Here is a 21,230-nt window from a genome sequence, read left to right as displayed (position 1 = left end):
CTTTGTCCCTGAACTTTGAGGAACTTCAGGACACAGTGAGTCTTTTTTTCTTTGCAGCTTTGGAGCCTAATCAAGAGCATGACAGGCTTCCCAGGTGGCTCAAGTGGTATAGAATCTGCCTGCCAATGCAGAAGACGTGGGTTTGATCCCTGGATCAGGAAGACCCCCTGGAGAAGGAAATGAGAAGCCACTCCAGTATTCTTGGCTGAGAAATCCCATGGACAGAGGAGCCTGCTGGGCAAGAGTCCCGTGTGGTCCCAGGGAGCTGGACGTGACTTAACAACTGAGTACACACAAAAGAGCATGACACATAGCAGGGACTTAATATATATTTGTTACAATAGATGGATCAACAAACAGTCCATATTCTTGACTTTACCTGAGCAAGTCACATATAAATTTACCTGCCCTAGGCACATTCTCAAAAGCATGCTAAATAAACAATTTTGAGCTGAGATGCAAATTGATGATGTATTAGGATTATTTCCATTCCTCTCACCATTTACATATTCAACAATGTTATCTTTTTGACCCTCAAAGCAATGGAAAAAAAAAAATAGAAAGAAACAAAAGCATTATGCCATCCTCTATTTAAGAGTGGGAACACTGAATATGGGAAAAGTTAAGAGATACTTTCAACTTGGATTTGAATTCAGTGTCTTTGTTACAGAAATCTGAATGCCTTAATATAAAGAATGAATTATGATTCCTGAATGATGGCAAAGAAATTTGAAAAAGAGTCAGAAAATAAGGGACTATTTATAGTAATAATAATAATGTAATAATAATATGTACTTCCTAAATCACAGCACACAACTTTGTCACATCCATTGGGGCTAAATTACAGCAAAACTCTCCCCCCCGCCCTGTGGCTTTCTGCTGTTCTAGAAGTGTGGACTGTCAGTTTTCTCTGAAAGCATTCTGTTTCCAAAACCTCTTAGCAGTGGTAGGTATACTAGGAAAAGTTTCTTTGGCATGTTTTTGATCCTCAATATGCATTGTTTTCACTTCAAATTAAATTTCCAATTTTTAACCTTGCTGCCTCAAATAAAGACTGCATTTTCCAACCTCCCTTTCAGCTATTTCTGTTCCTAGGACAGCTTTCTGGATGGTGACGTTAAGCAGAAGTAGTATGCATAGTTTTGGAAATATGAAGAACATGATATCCTATTTCTGTCCTTTCTAAAGCTTACTGGGACAGAGATGCAAAGCATGATGCTTCAGCAGCTATCTGAGACCAAGAGGAGAAGCAATACTTAATGTGGGCTAGAAAGCTGCTGAAGCTGAGTACCTGGCACTAGGCACTCAGGATACTTGCTCTGGTCTGCCTATACCTGGAATTCCACATGACAGACAAATGGACTTCTATGTTACAAAAGCTACTACTGCTGCTTTGGATTTTCCATCTCTTGCAGCCAAACCTAATTATCACAAAATACATATGGATCTGGACAAACATACATTTGCTCTAACATATTATCTCCAGTTTATCTTCCCTTTTAATCTGCCTTCCCAGCCTCTTCTCATCCTTTATGCTTTAGCCCTATACATCACATCGTTTCTATTTTCAAACTGTTTCCATCTGTCTGTTGCAGGGCCTTGCTGCATTTTCACTTGCCCTAAGCTACGCCAGCCTCCTGGGCTCTGCTCTGACAGAAACTCCTGCCCTGAGCCCCTTCAGGAAGACAGAGTATTTCCCAACCAAGTGACTCCATAGACTGTTTTGCTAACTGAGAATACTTCCATAGCATGTTCTGCCTGTGTTATGGTGGAAAATAAACCAACATTATTGTCTAGGATGTGCCAAACTCTGTACTTTTACATATGATTTCATTTTATCTTCACAATAACTCTGTAATATAGACACGCTCATCTCCATTGAACTGAAGTTTAGGGAGATTTGATTACTTGCCTCGGTTCTCGTAACAAGCAACTGCCAGATATGGGATATGAGCCACATCTATCTGAGTCTGAAATGAATGAAGTGTCCACTGTGCCTTACTGCCTCCTAGGATAATGGTAAGCAGCCCGAATTTCATAGGATTTTCAAATTTGTAAAGACTTTGATCATGTCTTAATCACTATGCCCCTCCCAATAGGAAATCTCCTGGCCTTTACTAGATCTACAAAGTAGATAATATTAAAACAGACCAAGAAAAAAAAAAAAAAAAAAAAAAACCCAGACCAAGGACGATTACTCAGTTGTACAGTCTTCCATGTTCAATCACCCAGCAAGGGAAGACTCTGCCAGGACCCTCAGAGTCTCAAGGGGGCTCCTGCCCTGGGTTGAGGAGCTCAGATGCTACAATAGGAAGAAAGCGGGAGGTGATAACCCTCATATAGCGAACAATCACTTGGAATTGTGGTTGAGAAGGTACAAAGAAAGTTGAACTCCTACTACTTCTAGTCCCTTCTGGTTTCAAACAGGGATGGAAAAGAGCTCAGAACAGCCTTTAGAGGACCCATAGAAATCTTGAGAGTCTCCCATTCTAGCATAATGACAGTGTACATCTCGCCATCTAACTACTGGGTCAGCCAAAACATTTGTTCAGGTCTTTCCGTAATATCCAAATGAATGTTTTGACCAACCCAATGTGTAAAATGCTGTATTAAGAGGTAGCCAGCCTTAGCGCATAGTGAAACTAGAACAAAATCTGGATGTAGGGATGTTGATCTCACTTGGGCTCTCTGTGCTGACTGTGTGTGTCTGATGGCAAAGCAGAAGCATGGCAGCTAATTCAGTGGTCAGAGGCACAGAACTTGCAATGAACCTCAGGGTTACGGGATGGTGTTTCTTCCCTGCCCTGCCCGCTCCTCTTCTTCCTCTCCTTCATCCTTGTGGAAAGCACAATCTTGGATCTGCCGGTCCAGCTCTGAGAAGCTCCCTTCCTGGTCCGAGCTGCTGTCGGTACCGTAGTCAATCTCCTCCAGGCAGGGAGGCTCGTCATCCAGTTCTGAAGCGATGCTGCTGTTGCTGCTGCCTCTGCCGTGAGTTCCCAGAACACGTGGAGAAGAAAAGAAGGAGAGGAAAGAAGGGAAGGAAAAGGGAGGGAAAAAAGAGGGGAAGGGGAATAGAAATGGAGGTGGAGAGGAAGGAGGGGAAGACGAAAAGAGAAGTTACCCAAAGAAAAGAGCATTTATAATTGGTTGGAAAAGAGGGGTGGGAATTATCTTCACTGAGTTCTAATCTCAAGAGCCCCCCACTCCTTTCAACGTGTTGCATATAGCACCCTGTGTTCTCAACCACTACCTTGCAACAGGGGAAGAAAATCTGCAAAATCTATGGGTTCTCTTCTTCATTAGCTAGCAGAGTCTGCACGTCTAAGTCCAATCAGAAGATTTCCAATCACAAGTTAGGGATGACCTCATCTATTTAACATCGCCAGGGTCCTTGAGGCTCAAAGAGAAAAATCAGAGGTGGCTGTCATTGACTCTCTGTGAATGTCATGTCAGTTATGCCCAGGAAAGAGTGGCACTGGAATTCTGATAGGTGGGATGCAAAAATCTTTAATGTTTCCCACTCTAATGAACAGCACTATAAGTCATATTACACATCTAGCCCTTCATCATGGTGGATGCCTGATTGAAATTAAAAAATAAAATTAATCCAGGTGGAACTTAAAGGAGAGAATAAGTGGAGAAATAGCACTCTCTTTCCACTATGTTTGAACTCCCTCATCATCTCCCAGATCTCCCTCCAGTTTATTCACATGTGGACGATCACAGATACTGACCAACAGGAGACAGAAGGGAGCGGTGGAGTGAACAACAAACCTGGACTATATTTTATGAGCAGGAGAAATTTCCTCCCAAGGAACTGTATTATCGTCCTCATTTGCATGAGGTACCTTCTTTCCTGAAGACTTCTTAATCATTCCCTACTTAGGATTTAACCAATTAGGATTAGCAGCAGGCTGGGTTTCCGCTCTGTGATTTATAGAAGGCGAGCTCTTCATAAATCAGGCAGAGATGTTCATCCACCTGCCTTGCCATAAACAATGAAAATGGGGAATCAGCAACATGGTTACATTTCAGCCTGGGAAATGAATCAGAGGCCAGTTTCTTAATTGTTCACTAACTGTTAGGAGCCACTACATGCTCTCTGGGTACTCAGTACCCTAAGCTGAAGGTCTGATGGGACATATCATGAATGGAGAGGAAAGAGAAGTCATCTGAATCTTGATTCCACAACATCACAGCATTAAGTTGTTATCATATCTTACAGGCTGAATGGTGGGTGATAAAGCAGTTGGATAAAGGAAGGTAAGAGCCACCCAGTCATAACAGAAACTCAGGTTGGCACACACACCGAGTGTCTTTGACACGACCGTCACCATGGTCAGTGTTGAGGTGACAATGCTGTACAATGCCAGGAACCTGAGTTTTAATCCTGACCGAGGGACCTTGGAAAATCCCTTTCACCACACAGAAGGGCAATACTAGTAACTCAAAACTTGTTGTGAATACCAAATAAGAGGACACATGGATGCAATCTAGCAGACTGCTCTGCAAAATAAAAGTTATCAACAAGTTGTATTTCCCCTCTACTGTGGATACTGAAAAAGATGGTAAAACATGGCGGTGAAGGTGAGCAGGAACTGAGCTGTGTTGCTTCACACCTTCATCGCTCTAATTACTATTACAAAACCTTCCCAATCGGCAAAATTAATAGTTTCTCTAAAACATAATTTTTATGATGCCATTTCAAATAGCACTATTTACAGTAACTTGCAAGAACTTGCTTACTAATGCAATATGAGTATCAGTGAATGGGATGTTCTTAAAGGGTCCAGTTGGCAGGTGTCCATGAGTTAACAGCAGAGTCATTCATTCCCTCATAAAGCCCTGCGTTCCCTCCACTGTGGAGTCTGCTCCAGTCTCCCACAGACTTGGACCTTTCCTACAACAGCCAAGTTAGCAGACCGTTCCTATTGTGATTATTCAAACATACCAGGCTGAATGTGTTTTCAAGTCTTGACTATTCACACAGACAATTTTCTATATCGGAAATAATCTTCCAACTCCTCAACATCCAGCCAAATAAGATAGATCAACTGTAAAAGCTCATCTTAATTTCCATTGAATGACTGTTTGGATGACTCTTTATTGAAATGTCTTCTCCTAAATATAAATTTTCATATATTCACTTAATTTGTTTTGATCCTTAATAGTGTTTATGTAATCTTATATTGTGAATAAGGCCCCTGCCTCTGATTCATATTTATATTAATCACAGATCACATAGAATGTGCTGAAAATACAATAGAAACTCTTTGCGCCTCCATGGACTATAGCCCACATGGATCCTCTGGCCATGGAATTTCCCAGGCAAAAATGCTGGAGTGGGTTGCCATACCCTCCTCCAGGGATCTTCCCAACCCATGGATTGAACCTGTGTCTCCTACATCTCCTGCATTGGCAGGGACGTTCTTTACACTAGCATTAGATGGGATGCCCAGATAGGTGATAGATAGATAGATAGATAGATAGATACCTGAAATAGATAGTAGATATATGAGATAGATAACTAGTTCCCTGTATAGTATATTGCATACACCTACTGTCATTAGCAAGGCAATTGGAGAGTGTGGGGAGTAGGGCTCCTTCACTAGCTTCAGAAGGGTGGCAGAAAAATGTCTTTACTGCGCACATCCATGAGTTTCAGCAACGCAGCGGGAAAGTGTGTTGCCTGCGTGCACATGTTGAAGTTAGGCTGGGAGTGGGAGAGTGCCATGACCACTGTCATATGCCAGTCCCAGCCATGGAGGAGGCGGGTATTGCAACCACCTGGGCCCTCTGGCTTCAGCAGGGCAGCAGTATAGTACCATGACCACTGGCCCCTGTCCATCTTAGCAAGGCAGCAGGAGGGTGCCCCCTGCAAGCTTACTTGCCTATGCCAGCAGAGTATGTGGAGAAGGCACTTACCAATACCTCCATCTCTGGGGAAAGATTTCACAGTTCCCTGCCCCTCCAGCACATGTTTTTTAGATTAGCAAATGAGTCTCCCTCACATACACTCCAGGCACTTTGCAAGCTGCTATTTTTCTTTTTTTTACCTCTGTGTCTCAGGGTGGGCAAGACCACACGTGGGTCGTTTAGAAGGGAAGCCTCAGATTCTAACAGCACTTTGGACACCAGACTGATTGGTTCCCTTAGCCAGACATTTTAGCGGTTCATCTGTCTGGTGCAGGCCCCAGGCTCTGGGTAGGACACCAGCCCCTCGTTCCTCTGTTAGAAGTACTGGCTTGATGAGATCCCTCCATGTCCTCTGGTGCATGCTGGTTTTCAGGCACAGTTCTTGCCAGGACTCTGTCTCAAACTTTCCTGCCATTCTAAGTGTGGACCTTTAATTCTTTGTAGTGGAAAAGCAAGTCATTTAATTTTCAGATCTTTTTCAGAGGGAAACAATTTGTATGTAGCTGTAGAGGTGTGTCCATGCACAGAGGTAGGGTCAGAATCATCCTGTCCTGTCATCTTAATCCCACATTCATAAGTTTTATGTATGAATTAAACCATTAATTAATGAGCCATCAATTAATTGTCAGTATATTTTAATCATTTCAAATAAATATGATAGACTTTGTCACTCATATTTATAAATAAGCATAAGTTCAGTTCACTCACACAGTCGTGTCCGACTCTTTGCGACCCCATGAATTGCAGCACGCCAGACCTCACTGTCCATCACCAACTCTGGGACTTTATTCAAACTCACGTCGCTTGAGCTGGTGACGCCTTCCAACCATCTCATCTTCTGTCGTCCCCTTCTCCTCCTGCCTCAATCTTTCCCAGCATCAGGGTCTTTTCAAATGAGAAAGCTCTTTGCATCAGGTATGCCAAAGTATTGGCATAATATATAGGTTAAATATATAATACATAGTATAATATATAGCTTAAATATATGTTGAGGTGCCAAAAAGTTCCTTCATGTTTTTCTGCACAATGCTACTGAAAAAAACAGAATAAACTCTCTGGCTCATCCAATAATTAGCATATAATGAACAATGTAGAATATATTATAAAATTACACATCATTAATATATTTATATATTATATATCATGCCTATTAATATGTTATTATTTATATGTTATATACATTTATATATGTATGTTTTATATATTTATAAATTAAGAAGCCCTGTGCTTATGTGCTCAGTTATGTCTAACTCTGTGACTCCATGGAGGAGCCCATCAGGCTCCTCTGTCTTTGGGATTTTTAGACAAGAATACTGGAACAGGTTGCCATTTCCTCCTCAAAAGGATCTTCCTGACACAGGGATTTAACCTGCATCTCCTGTGTCTCCTGCATTGACAGGCAGGCTTTTTACCACTAGTGCACCTAGGAAGCTTTCAGCAGTTTAGTTATATCTCTCACTTATTTGCCCAAATGTGTAAATATTCTGATGAGTTAGAGAACCACAATGCATATTCAGGGACTCCCACTTCTGGATAAGCAGAAGACTCTTTCTCCTTTTTCCTCTTCATCTCTCTCTCTGGATGTTATATATTAAAGAAACTGAAACATGGATGAAATGTGGAGAGAAGAGACCCGACTAGATGGGGACCTACTGGTCAAAGTGGTGGCATGTTCCTTGGATTTTTTTTGGCCTCACATACTCTAGTCTGTGCCGAAAAATTGATGCTTTTGAACTATGGTGTTGGAGAAGACTCTTGAGAGTCCCTTGGACTGCAAGGAGATCCAACCAGTCCATCCTACAGGAGATCAGTCGTTGGTGTTCACTGGAAAGACTGATGCTGAAGCTGAAACTCCAGTACTTTGACCATCTCATGCGAAGAGCTGACTCATTTGAAAAGACCCTGATGCTGGGAGGGATTGGGGGCAGGAGGAGAAGGGGACAACAGAGGATGAGATGGCTGGATAGCATCATCAACTTGATGGACATGCATGTGGGTAAACGCTGGGGGTTGGTGATGGACAGGGAGGCCTGGCATGCTGCGATTCAAGGGGTTGCAAAGAGTCGGACATGACTGAGTGACTGAACTGAACTGAACTGAACTCTAGTCTTGGAGCTAGAGAAGCTGACAGACTGGCAATGCTACCAAGACAAAAAAAAAAAAAAAAAAATCCCTGACAAGAACTTGCTCTCTTCATCCAAATGGTGAGAAAATGGAGTGACCTCACACACACAAAACAAGTTTTAAATTATGAAAGCTCTATTCCAACCAAACGCCACAGGGGGAAAAAAAAAAAACAGCGGTCCTACCATTATCCTGCCAACAGAGGTGTGGTGAGCCTCGATTTCTGCTCTCATCAGACTGCACTGTAATGTCCAAAATTGCAAGGAAGCTAAGGAAGCATCAGAGAAGGCAGAATAGAGCCAAAACTTGCATCTGCAATGGACACTAATGTGGTTCCTTACCCGTTGATACCAGTGGGGGCCTTGGAGGGGAGCATGAACTTCCAAGCACAACTATTGATAACAAAACCATTCACTACCAGTTTTAAAGGAGACCAATAGCACAAGGTACTCACACTGCTTCCACCCAGAAAAATACTAGTGAAGGCCTGACTGAAGCAAAAGCATTTACCATGCCCAGTAGTAGCAAGGAGTTCTTAGCACCGTGGGTATCCGTGGAGACTAAGGGAAATCTAGAGTTTCACCTTCATCTGATTGCTTCCTTTCCTGTCTGAGTGGTGTTGCAGGAGCCCAGTCCAAGCAGATTTTAATAAGACCTATATTCTCATAGGTATTATTCTCATATACAAAAAAGATCTTCATGATCCAGAGAGCCACAATGGTGTGATCACTCACCTAGAGCCAGAAATCCTGGAATGTGGAGTCCGGTGGACTTTAAGAAGCATCACCATGAACAAAGCTAGTGGAGTTGATGGAATACCAGTTGAGTTATTTCAAATGATAAAAGATGATGTTGTGAAAGTGCTGCACTCAATATGCCAGCAAATGTAGAAAACTCAGCAGTGGCTACAGGACTGGAAAAGGTCAATTTTCATTACAATTCCAAAGAAGGGCAATGCCAAAGAATGTTCAGACTACCACACAATAGCACTCATATCACATGCTAGCAAAATAATGCTCAAAAATTTACAAACCAGGCTTCAACATTACATGAACTGTGAACTTCTAGATGTTCAAATTGGATTTAGAAAAGCCAGAAAAACCAGACATCAAATTGCCAACATCTGTTGGATCATAGAAAAAGCAAGAGAGTTCCAGAAAAAAATATCTACTTCTGCTTTATTGATTATGCCAAAGCCTTTGACTGTGTAGATCACAACAAACTGTGGAAAATTCTTCAAGAGATGGGAATACCAAACCATCTTACCTGCCTCCTGAGAAATCTGTATGCAGGTCAAGAAGTAACAATTAGAATTAGATATGGAACAATGGACTGGTTCCAAATTGGGAAAGGAATATGTCAAGGCTGTATACTGTCACCCTGCTTATTTAACTTATATGCAGAGTTCAGTTCAGTTCAGTCCAGTAGCTCAGTCATGTCCGCCTCTTTGCAGCCCCGTGGATTGCAGCATGCCAGGCCTCTCTGTCTATCACCAATCCCGAGTTTACTCAAACTCATGTCCTTTGAGTCGGTGTTGCATTCCAACCATCTCATCCCCTGTCGTCCCCTTCTCCTCCTGTCTTCAATCTTTCCCAGCATCAGAGTCTTTTCAAATGAGTCAGCTCTTCACAGAGTATATCATGTGAAATGCTGGGCTGGATGAAGCACAAGCTGGAATCAAGATTGTCAGGAGAAATATCAATAACCTCAGATATGCAGATGACACGAACCTTATGGCAGAAAGTGAAGAGGAACTAAAGAGCTTCTTGATGAAGGTGAAAGAGGAGAGTGAAAAAGTTGGCTTAAAACTCAACATTCAAAAAACTAAGATCATGGCATCTGGTCCAGTAACTTCAGGGCAAATAGATGGGGAAAACAATGGAAACAGTGAGAGACTTTATTTTGGGGGGGGGGGGGCTTCAAAATCACTGCAGATGGTGACTGCAGCCATGAAATTAAAAGAAATTTGCTCCTTGGAAGAAAAGCTATGACCAACCTAGACAGCATATTAAAATTAACACACAGAAATCCCTTGCATTCCTATACACTAACAATGAGAAAACAGAAAGAGAAATTAAGGAAACAATACCATTCACCATTGCAACAAAAAGAATAAACTACTTAGGAGTATATCTACCTAAAGAAAGAAGAGACCTATACATAGAAAACTATAAAACACTGATGAAAGAAATCAAAGAGGACACAAACAGATGGAGAAACATACTGTGTTCATGGATTGGAAGAATCAATATTGTCAAAATGAGTATACTACCCAAAGCAATCTATAGATTCAATGCAATCCCTATCAAGCTACCAACGGCATTTTTCATAGAACTAGAACAAATAATTTCACAATTTGTATGGAAATACAAAAAACCTTGAATAGCCAACGTAACCTTGAGAAAGAAGAACGGAACTGGAGGAATCAACCTGCCTGACTTCAGACTCTACTACAAAGCCACAGTCATCAAGACAGTATGGTACTGGCACAAAGACAGAAATATAGAAAATGGAACAGAATAGAAAGCCCAGAGATAAGTCCAAGAACCTATGGGCTCCTTATCTTCGACAAAGGAGGCAAGGATATACAATGGAAAAAAGACAACCTCTTTAACAAGTGGTGCTGGGAAAACTGGTCAACCACTTGTAAAAGAATGAAACTAGAACACTTTCTAACACCATACACAAAAATAAACTCAAAATGGATTAAAGATCTAAATGTAAGACCAGAAACTATAAAACTCCTAGAGGAGAACATAGGCAAAACACACTCCCACATGAATCACAGCAGGATCCTCTATGACCCGCCTCCCAGAATATTGGAAATAAAAGGAAAAATAAACAAATGGGACCTAACAAAACTTAAAAGCTTCTCCACAACAAAGGGAACTATAAGCAAGGTGAAAAGACAGTCCTCAGATTAGGAGAAAATAATAGCAAATGAAGTAACAGACAAAGGATTAATCTCAAAAATATACAAGCAACTCCTGCAGCTCAATTCTAGAAAAATAAATGACCCAATCAAAAAATGGGCCAAAGAACTAAACAGACATTTCTCCAAAGAAGACATACAGATGGCTAACAGACACATGAAAAGATGCTCCACATCACTCATTATCAGAGAAATGCAAATCTAAACCTCAATGAGGTACCATTACATGCCAGTCAGAATGGCTGCTATCCAAAAATCTACAAGCAATAAATGCTGGAGAGGGTATGGAGAAAAGGGAACCCTCTTACACTGTTGGTGGGAATGCAAACTAGTACAGCCACTATGGAAAACAGTGTGGAGGTTTCTTGAAAAACTGGAAATAGAACTGCCATATGACCCAGCAATACCACTTCTGGGCATACACATTGAGGAAACCAGATCCAAAAGAGACACGTGCACCCCAACGTTCATCGCAGCACTGTTTATAATAGCCAGGACATGGAAGCAACCTAGATGTTCATCAGCATATGAATGGATAAGGAAGTTGTGGTACATCTACATCATGGAATATTACTCAGCCGTTAAAAAGAATTCATTTGAATCAGTTCTGATGAGATGGATGAAACTGGAGCCCATTATACAGAGTTAAGTAAGCCAGAAAGATAACGAACATTACAGCATACTAACACATATATATGGAATTTAGAAAGATGGTAATGATAACCCTATATGCAAAACAGAAAAAGAGACACAGATGTACAGAACAGACTTTTGGACTCTGTGGGAGAAGGTGAGGGGGGGATGTTTCAAGAGAACAGCATGTATATTATCTATAGTGAAATAGATCACCAGCCCAGGTTGGATGCATGAGACAAGTGCTCAGGCCTGGCACACTGGGAAGACCCAGAGGGATTGGGTAGCGAAGGAGGTGGGAGGGGGGATCGGGATGGGGAATGCATGTAAATCCATGGCTAATTCATGTCAATGTATGACAAAACCCACTACAATATTGTAAAGTAATTAGTCTTCAACTAATAAAAATAAATGAATAAAAAAAGAAAAAAAAAGAAAAGATTATGGTTCTTCCATTAAAAGAAAAAATTAAAAAAAAAATAAAAAGCAGAGACATTACTTAGCCAACAAAGTCCATCTAGCCAAAGCTATGGTTTTTCCAGTAATCATGTAAGGATGTTAGAGTTGGACAATAAAGAAAGCTGAGGGCTGAAGAATTGATGCTTTTGAACTGTGGTGTTGGAGAAGATTCTTGAGAGTCCCTTGGATTGCATGATCCAACCAGTCAATCCTAAAGAAAATCAATCCTGAATATGCATCAGAAAGACTGATGCTGAAGCTCCAATACTTGGCCACCTGATGCAAAGATCTGACTCATTGGAAAGACCCAGATTCTGGGAAAGATTGAAGGCAGGAGGAGAAGGGGACAATAGAGGATGAGATGATTGGATGGCATCACTGACTCAATGGACATGAGTTTGAGTAAGCTCCAGGAGTTGGTGATAGACAGGGAAGTCCATGGGGTTGCAAAGAGTCGGACACGACTGAGGGACTGAACTTACTTGTAGTCTGAACTGAACTGATAGTCTTATAGAGTAACACCCAAAATGTTCAGATTTCACTCATTATATCAACCAAGACAACTAATAGATGACAATAGCAAAATGACACAGACGTCAGAATTATCTGACAAGGATTTGAAAGCAGACCTCATGTAAGTATCCCACCGAGTTATTGTGGCAGACAGGAAAAAAACACTGAATGTCTCAATAAGGAGATAGAGAACATAATAGGAAAATAAGGAGCATAAGGAAGAATCAAAGGAAAGTGTAGAAGGGAGAAATACAGTAACAGAAATGTAAAACTTGACAAAGAAACAGAAAGTTCCAGTAAGGAAACAGAACATATAAAGAAGAACCAAATGGAAATTTTATTTTATTTTTTTTTCAAATGGAAATTTTAGAACTAATAAATATAAATATTTTAAAAATATATTAAAAAATTCAATGGTTAGGCTCAACAGCAGAGTGGAAGGAACATAGGAAAGAATCAGTGAACTTGAAAAGAGAAAAATAGAAATTATTCAATGTGAATAACAGAGTGAAAATAGATTAAAACAATGAAGAGAATATCAAGACAAGATCTATAATAATCATTTAAGCAGTCCCAAAAGAAGAGAAGCTAAATATATATATATATTCAAAACAGAAATGGCTGAAAATTTTAAACTTTGCAAAAGACATTAACCTACAAATACAATACTGAGCAAGTAGATAAACCCAAGCAGATATGTTAAGACAGGTAACAAGTTTTCTGAAAATTAAAGACAAACTAAAAATCTTGAAACTAAAAGAGGAAAAAAATAAATAAAGAAAGAAAATCTTGAAACAAGTGTGAGAGAAAGTTTAGGGTCACAGCACTATAGTGGAAAAATAATTTGAATGGCAGCAGAGATCTCATCAGAAACCATAGGAGGAATGAAAAAACAGAACACCATTTTTCAAATTTGAAAAAAAAAATCTACCAATCTAGTACTCTTAAATACTATATATATATATATATATATACACACACATACACACACACACAAACACATATATACACACACATATATACATATATATACACACACATATATATACACTATACATATATGTATATATGCACATATATATACTTGTATACACACACATATATACATATATACACATATATACACACACACACACATATATACTATATATATACATATATATAATGTACATATATGTGTATATATATATATATATATATATATATATATATATACATACACACACACACACATGGCCTTCAAGAAATGAATGAAAAATAAAGACATCTTCGTACAAAGTAAAATTTTGAGGATTTGTTGCCACCCTACCTTAAAAGGATGGCTAAAGGAAATTCCCTAAACAGAAATGAATGAATAAGATTATAATGTTGGAATATGAGAAAGGGAGAAATAACAACAAGCGAGTAAAAATATAAATACAGACACTATATTAAACTATTAAAATTATGTTTGACAGTTGGATCCAAAATTATACAGTTTGTTACACAAAATTATACAGTGTGTTACAGTTCATATAAATATTTAAGCTAATTATATAATAAATGAGAATGTAAAGGGATGCACAAGGAGGAAAGTTTTCTACACTTGAACTGGTAAAAATGTGACACCACTAGGTTTTAAGTTATGCATATAAAATGTAAAAGCTACAACACAAAAATATATATGTTGAGATAACACTCAAGATCTTACAAAGAAATAAAAACAGAATTGTTTAAAAAGTCCACTAACAAAGATCCAGAAAAAAAAAAACCAAAACTAGAGACTAAAAGGGAGATAGAAGAAACAATAAAATGGAAGAGTTAGCTACAACTTATCAATAACATTAAATGCTATATAATTTATATATACTAATTAAAAGAAAGATTATCAGAGTAGATTTTAAAAATGTGACCCAACTGTATGCTGTTCATAATAATTCACTTAAAGTATCATAAAACAGATAGATATAAACTCAAAGGACGGAAAAGATACACCATGCAAACATTTATCAAAAGAAACCAGGAGTTTCTGTATTAGCAATATCAAATAAAATAGTCATTGGAGCAAAGAATATAACAAGGGAGGTAGAGGGATATGATGATAAAAATGTCAATACATCAAAAAGTCAGAGTATTCTTGTATGCATATGTACCAAACAATAAAAGTGCAAATTATATGAAGCAAAACCTGATAGATTTGAAAGGAGAATTAGACAAAACTATCATTATCATTCAAGACTTCATGTCTTTCTCAACAAGCAATTAAACAACTAGACAGGAAATCAGTCGAGGCATAGAAGAGTTCAACAACACCATTAACCAACAACATAGAACTAACATTTATAGCATACTCTCCACCAAATTACAGCAGAATACCTATTATTTTCCAATGCTGATAAAATATATATCAAGACAGACCATTTCTTGAGCCATAAACACATTTGAACAAATTTAAAAGATCTGAAATAGTGCAGTCTGGGTTCTCTGACCAAAGGAATCAAACTGGAAATAAAAAACAGAAAGATGAAAACAACATTTCCAAACATTTGGAAAGTAGATAAGAAAATTCGGGAGGTCAAAGTATTTGCATATACATTCATATATATGAATGAATATATCAATATATCAAATTCTGTGGCACACAGAGAGCCATGCTGAGAGGAACAGTTATAGCAACAAACGTACACCTTAGAGAAGTCTAAGGCATAAATCTAAGCTGCACCTCCAGAGAGTAGGAAAATAAGAGCAAAATAATGGTTTCATGACAATGGAAACTGTAACAGACTTTATTTTCTTGGGCTCCAAAATCACTGCAGATGGTGACTGCAGCCATGAAATTAGAAGACACTTGCTCCTTGGAAGAAAAGCTATGACAAACCCAGACAGCATATTAAAAAGCAGAGACATTACTTTGCCAACAAGATATGTCTAGTCAAAACTATGGTTTTTCCAGTATTCATGTAAGCATGTGAGAGTTGGACTATAAAGAAGACTGAGCACTAAATAATTGATATTTTTGAACTATGGTGTTGGAGAAAACTTCTGAGAGTCCCTTGGACCGCAAGAAGATCAAACCAGTCAATCTTAAAGGAAATCATCTCTGAATATTCACTGGAAGGACTGATGCTGAAGTTGAAGCTCCAATACTTTGACCACCTGATGTGAAGAACTGACTCATTGGAAAAGACCCTGATGCTGGGAAAGAGTGAAGGCAGGAGGAGAAGGGGACGACAGAGGATGAGATGGTTGGATGGCATCACTGACTCAATGGACATGGGTTTGAGAAAGCTCTGGGAGATGGTGAAGGACAGGGATGCCTGGAGTGCTGCAGTCCATGGAGTTGCAAAGAGTTGGACACGACTGGGTGACTGAACAACAATAATAAATACTAAAGCAAACAAAAGAAAGAAATAATAAAGATAAGGGCAGAAATCAATGTAATTGAAACATAAAAATAATAGAGAAAATCAATGAAATGAAGAGCTGACTGTTTGAAAAGATATATACAACTACCAACCTTTAACTATACTGAGAAAGAAGAAAGCCACTAATTAGCAATATCAGGAACAAAGGAGGGACTATAGATTTGGGGCTTGTCAGGTGGCGCTAGTGGTAAAGAACCTGCCTGACAATGCAAGAGACACAAGAGACAGAGATTTGATCTCAGATCAGAAAGATACCCTGGAGAAGGGAATGGCAACACACTCCAGTATTCTTGCCTGGAGAATCCCACAGACTGAAGAGCTTGGTGAGTTACAGTCCATAGAGTTGCAAAGACTTGGACATGACTGAAGTGACTTAGCTCACACACACACACACACACAAAGATTTTATTTAGATATTAAATAAATAAAAACTGATAACACAAAAATTCTCCATAACCATAAATTTGACAATTTATATATATGGATCAATTCCCCCCAAAAGCAAAATTACCACAATTCACCCAATATTATATATAATTTGAATAGCCCTGTACCTAGTAAAGAAATTGAATTCATAGTTTAGCACATCTTGAAAAAGAGTTTTATAGAACCAGATATTTTCACTGGAGAATTCTATATGATTAAAGAAGACTTAAGTAAACTACACACTCACTTTCAGATAATAAAAGAGGAGGAAAGGATTTCCATTCATGTTAAGAGTCAAGTATTATTCTAATACTAACAGCAGACAAAGAGAGCGTGAAGAAAGGAAGTTACAGACCCATCTCTCTCATGACTATAAATGCAACATCCTTAAAAAAGCATCAGCAAATTGAATTCAGTATTCCCTAAAAAGAACTGCATATGCTGACCAAATGGGTTTAATTCCAAGAATGTAAGATTGGATTAATATTTAAAAATTAAGAAGTGTAATCTACTATACTTACAAGCTAGTGAAGAAAAATCATATGACCATATGAATTTATGGAAACAAATTGACAAAATTAACACCCATTAAAGATTAAAAACTCTCAGACAATATAGTAATAGAAAGAGACTTCCTTACATAGGTATAAAATAAAGCAGCAAAAACAGACACTACAAGGTTGAAATCATATGGCAATCTGGTAAAAACTACTGAGTAAGCATTTTTAAAATAATTAAGAAGCTAGATAAGTTTTGGACTCATATTGAAAGCATAAGTCATTCTTGATAAAGAAAAGAGAAAATTGAAAATGAAACAGATTTTCTCTAAAAAAAAGAAAAGAAAAAGTAAGAAAGATACAATGAACAACCCAGAGGAATATTTAAATGGCACAAAAGGCACATTTAAGCAGAGAATTAATAAACAACAAGAAATATGTCTAGAAGTAGATTTCAGAGTAAATTGGTAAGAGGCAATATTCAAAAAGATAATAGCTGAAAAGTGATAGTCCTCAAATGGAAGAAATACCCTGGAAAGAAGTAAGATTTGAAAAAAAAAAGTTCACGATTAGATCCAACAGGATGGACACTAATAAAAAAGGAGAAATCTTAGAGAAATTGAGAGATAGAAGGCAGATGACCCTTGCGTGCATGGCAGATCAGCAGTGTGGTGGTTGTTGTTCAGTTACTCGGTTGTGTCTGATTTTGTGTGACCCCATGTACTGCAGCACACCAGAGTCCTCAGTCCCCCACCATGCCCCAGAGTTTACTCAAATTCATGTCCACGGAGTCCGTGGTGCTATCTAACCGATTCCCCATTTAAAAAAATAGGGGAAATTATATGAAGGAAACTCTCTGTGGTATCTCTACAACATGTCTATGAATATAAAATCATTCCAAATTGAAGTTTAGTTTTAAAATGTTCTAAAAGTAATAATAATGTTAAAGCTAGTCAGAAAAAAAAAAAAAAGAATGACTATCTTAAAGATGCTAAGGGAAACAAATCCCATACTAGAACTATACATTGAAATAAAAGCAAAAACTTTATTTTTCTTGAATGAGGGTGAGATAAATATTTTCCCAAACATGGGCCATCAATGAAAAGACTACTAAAATACATACTTCAGTAAGGAAAGAAACCAAACTGATAAAAGTAACAGGCTCACAAGGCATGATTCTGCTACAAATACTAAACATGTTGGATAGTTTGGAAAATACACTTGTATAGACTGAGAGGAGTCATATATAGGCAATAAGAATAGTGATTTAAAATATTCACTGACCAAAAGAATGTGAGCAGAAGTGATGTTTGTCACTTTTTTCCGGAAGTGCCCTAAGCAATCTTCCATGGGCTCTTTAAAAAATATTTACATACATATCATATATAGCATAATATTAATATCATCTGTAATATGCAAATACATGTAAATGCCATAAAATAACTGTTATCATGAGAAAATAGAACTGAAATGTCTTAAATTTGAAATGACAAAAGAAAGACCAGGTGGACAAAACAAGAAACAGAAGTAGAAAAAAAAGGAAAACAAAGGGAAAAAAAAAAAAGGAGAGGGAGGGAGGGAGGGAGGAAGAAGGAAGAAAAGGGAATGGACAAAAAAGAGAAACTGGTGGTTGCAGGTTGTTTTGTATATCTCCTGCCACCACTCAGTCCATTATCTTATTTCCTTTGAACAAAACTGCTCAAGTCTAAAAAAATACAGTAAGATTGTCCTTGACACTCCTGCCAGTCTACCCTACCTTGAAGGTAAATCCTGTATCCCATCTCTTCTCCTAATTTTTCCCCAAGAACAGTAGCAAACTGCCTTCCTTGTCTTTTTTTTTTTCTTTTTTTAACTTGTCCAAGCACTTAGCTTGACCATTCTCTTTGACATTTTGCTTATGCTGTTGTCTCATATTACTGTCAGTGTTAAGCAGTTCCATGTGTGTTGACCTTCTGCCAGTTGCAAGACTTTTGGTTGTGCCGCCCTTGAGACCAGGGCAATGAGGATGCCAGGCTGGCCCTGTCTCATTAGCTGTTTGCTCTTTCCAGGCAACTCCCCATCCTCATAAAGAGCCTCACCCTAACGTTAGCCCAGAAGATAAGAATCGCACATATATTGCTTGGGCCAGGAGAGCCTTCTTCTAGGTGCAGCATTCTACACGGCAGAGGGCAGGCTCAAGCTACCAGAGCAAAGCTGCCAGTGTCATTAAGAGATGCTCTTTCTGCAGCTTACAGATTCAGCCTTCACAGGACCCAGTCCATTTGGTAAGGAAGAGGGATGGTACTGTTAGCAATATCGCGGTGTCCGTGATCCTCTCTTTCATTCTTTCTCTATGTTCAAAGATGATAAATTCAAGAAGATATCACATATGCAAATTCAATCAAATATAAATCAAAGGAAATCATATGATGCAGAAATCAAACTGTGCCTCCAACAGTAAGGTGGTCCTTAATACACAGATGTGGAAAATGTATGGAGAAAATATCTGAATACTGTTTTCATTTCCTTCCAAATGCTTTGCTATCCTGTGTGCGCATGCGTGCTTAGTCGCTCAGCCATGTCCGACTGTTTGTAACCCCATGCACTGCAGTCCGTCAGGCTCCTCTGTCCACTGGGTTTATCCAGGCAAGAATACTGCAGTGGGTTGCCATGTCTTCCTCCAGGGGATCTTCCCCACCCAGGGATAAAACCCAGGCCTCCTGCATTGCAGACAGATCTTTTACCATCTGAGACACCAGGGAAGCCCTTGCTATTTTGTAAAAACACATTAAAAAGTCACCTTGGGTAGTGCTGGAGAATTATGTGGTGCAGTGAGAAAAATGAAAAACAGGAAGGAAACATATTGTCATACAAATGATTGGAGGTAGGAATTCTAGTTTCAAAGACCTAGTGAGAAGCAGGAATTTATCTTCTCTGAGCTTCACTGTCTTCATCTGTAAATTGGGTATCTCATTGGCTTTCTTCTTGAAACGACATATAAGGAGCAAATTTCATAGCACAGCACCTGACACATTGTTACTTAACAGAATCTGTATTCCCCTCTTATTTCCACAGTGTCGGGAGATAAAGCATAAAAATATTTTTATTTTGGTGAGTTCAACACCGTCATCTTCAAATATAAACCCATCAATGCAGCTTTGAACACAGTTTCTGGGCAAAGCCATTAAGAAGACTCCATCCCTTACAATTCTTCCAAGCCAGCCTGTACAGCAATTTGCAACTTTATGATGTGATAAATAGAATTTCTTTGTTTTGATTTTGCATTTGCATATTTATTGAGATATGACGATCTTAATTAGTTCTGCTTTTTGTGTGTTTGTTTGTTTTCTCGGTTGGGAAAAGACAGCTTTCTGTAGAGCAAAATGATTCTGTATGCTAACAGGGTGAACAAAACTTAGCCTGTGGCGTTCCTTGATGTGAATGCTACTTAGAACGCAGCTTTGTAGATTCCCTTTTCCCTTGTTTTCTCTTTAAATGCCGAAGTGATGTTCAAGACTTGGGTGAGGGCCAGATCTCAAGAGGCAGCTGTCTACTGAGAAGCAGTAGAACACTCTTTAAATTCTAGACACTTAGCTTCATCCAACACTTTCTCCCCAGCCTACGGATCGCCTTTCTGCTTCCTGGAAAAGCTGAGCCCCATCAAATGCCTCTTCCCAATGAAACACAGCCTGTTGCATCTTGGCTTCTGCAGAAGAGAAAGAGCAAGTCTGAATTCCCTCGTTAATTGCATCCCAGGGAAGTATTTGGACGTGTTGTTCACATCATGCTGTTGCAATTTGACCTTTGGGAGCAGAGCTGTGTGAATGCTGTGTCCCACTGAGGAGGTACCAGCAGCCTATTAGACAACTCATAAACATCTAAAGACAAACAAATTACTCCCACTACGCATATCTCACCATCATCACCCAAAACAATTAGCATGGTTCCCTAGCGTTTCCTATTTGCCAAGTTCTTCACATCATCACAAAGTCTGTCATTGATTCAACACTTGTAAGAGGAAGGGCATAATTTATTACTTCACTCTTTTTTTTTTTTTTGTCTTGTTAATTGTTAACTTCAGTAATGGAGCATTTCAAGTATACAGAAGGCAGCACTAGGCACTGTTAGTAAAGGAAAAATAAATAAATCAATAGCATTGTTATCACCTACTGTGTATTTGCATTTGCTCTCATTTCATCGAAATAAAAAAAAAAAACACAAGCAAATATGTAGAGTGATATTATCATTTATGTTTTACAGTTGGGAAAAGAGAGACCGTGGGTATTTAAATTTTTTTCTCAGTATTTTAAATTTATACATGGCATAGAAGATAGGATGAAGGGCTTC

At 38.8% G+C, this 21,230-nt stretch overlaps 1 protein-coding gene across 1 annotated transcript in view; it reads right to left on the bottom strand.

Moving 5' to 3' along the window:
• Positions 1-317: 317 nt before the first annotated feature.
• Positions 318-21,230, bottom strand: part of AGBL1 (AGBL carboxypeptidase 1) — an 889,948-nt gene continuing 869,035 nt past the window's right edge. Inside the window, exon 23 of the mRNA XM_065906215.1 lies at positions 318-2,983. Coding sequence (XP_065762287.1) covers positions 2,779-2,983 — 205 coding nt within the window. The 3' untranslated portion in view covers positions 318-2,778. The remainder of the gene's footprint in view (positions 2,984-21,230) is intronic.

Source organism: Muntiacus reevesi, chromosome 15 (assembly GCF_963930625.1).
Source record: "Muntiacus reevesi chromosome 15, mMunRee1.1, whole genome shotgun sequence".
Classification (NCBI taxonomy): Eukaryota; Metazoa; Chordata; class Mammalia; order Artiodactyla; family Cervidae; genus Muntiacus; species Muntiacus reevesi.
This window is presented reverse-complemented; position numbering and strand designations above follow the sequence as displayed.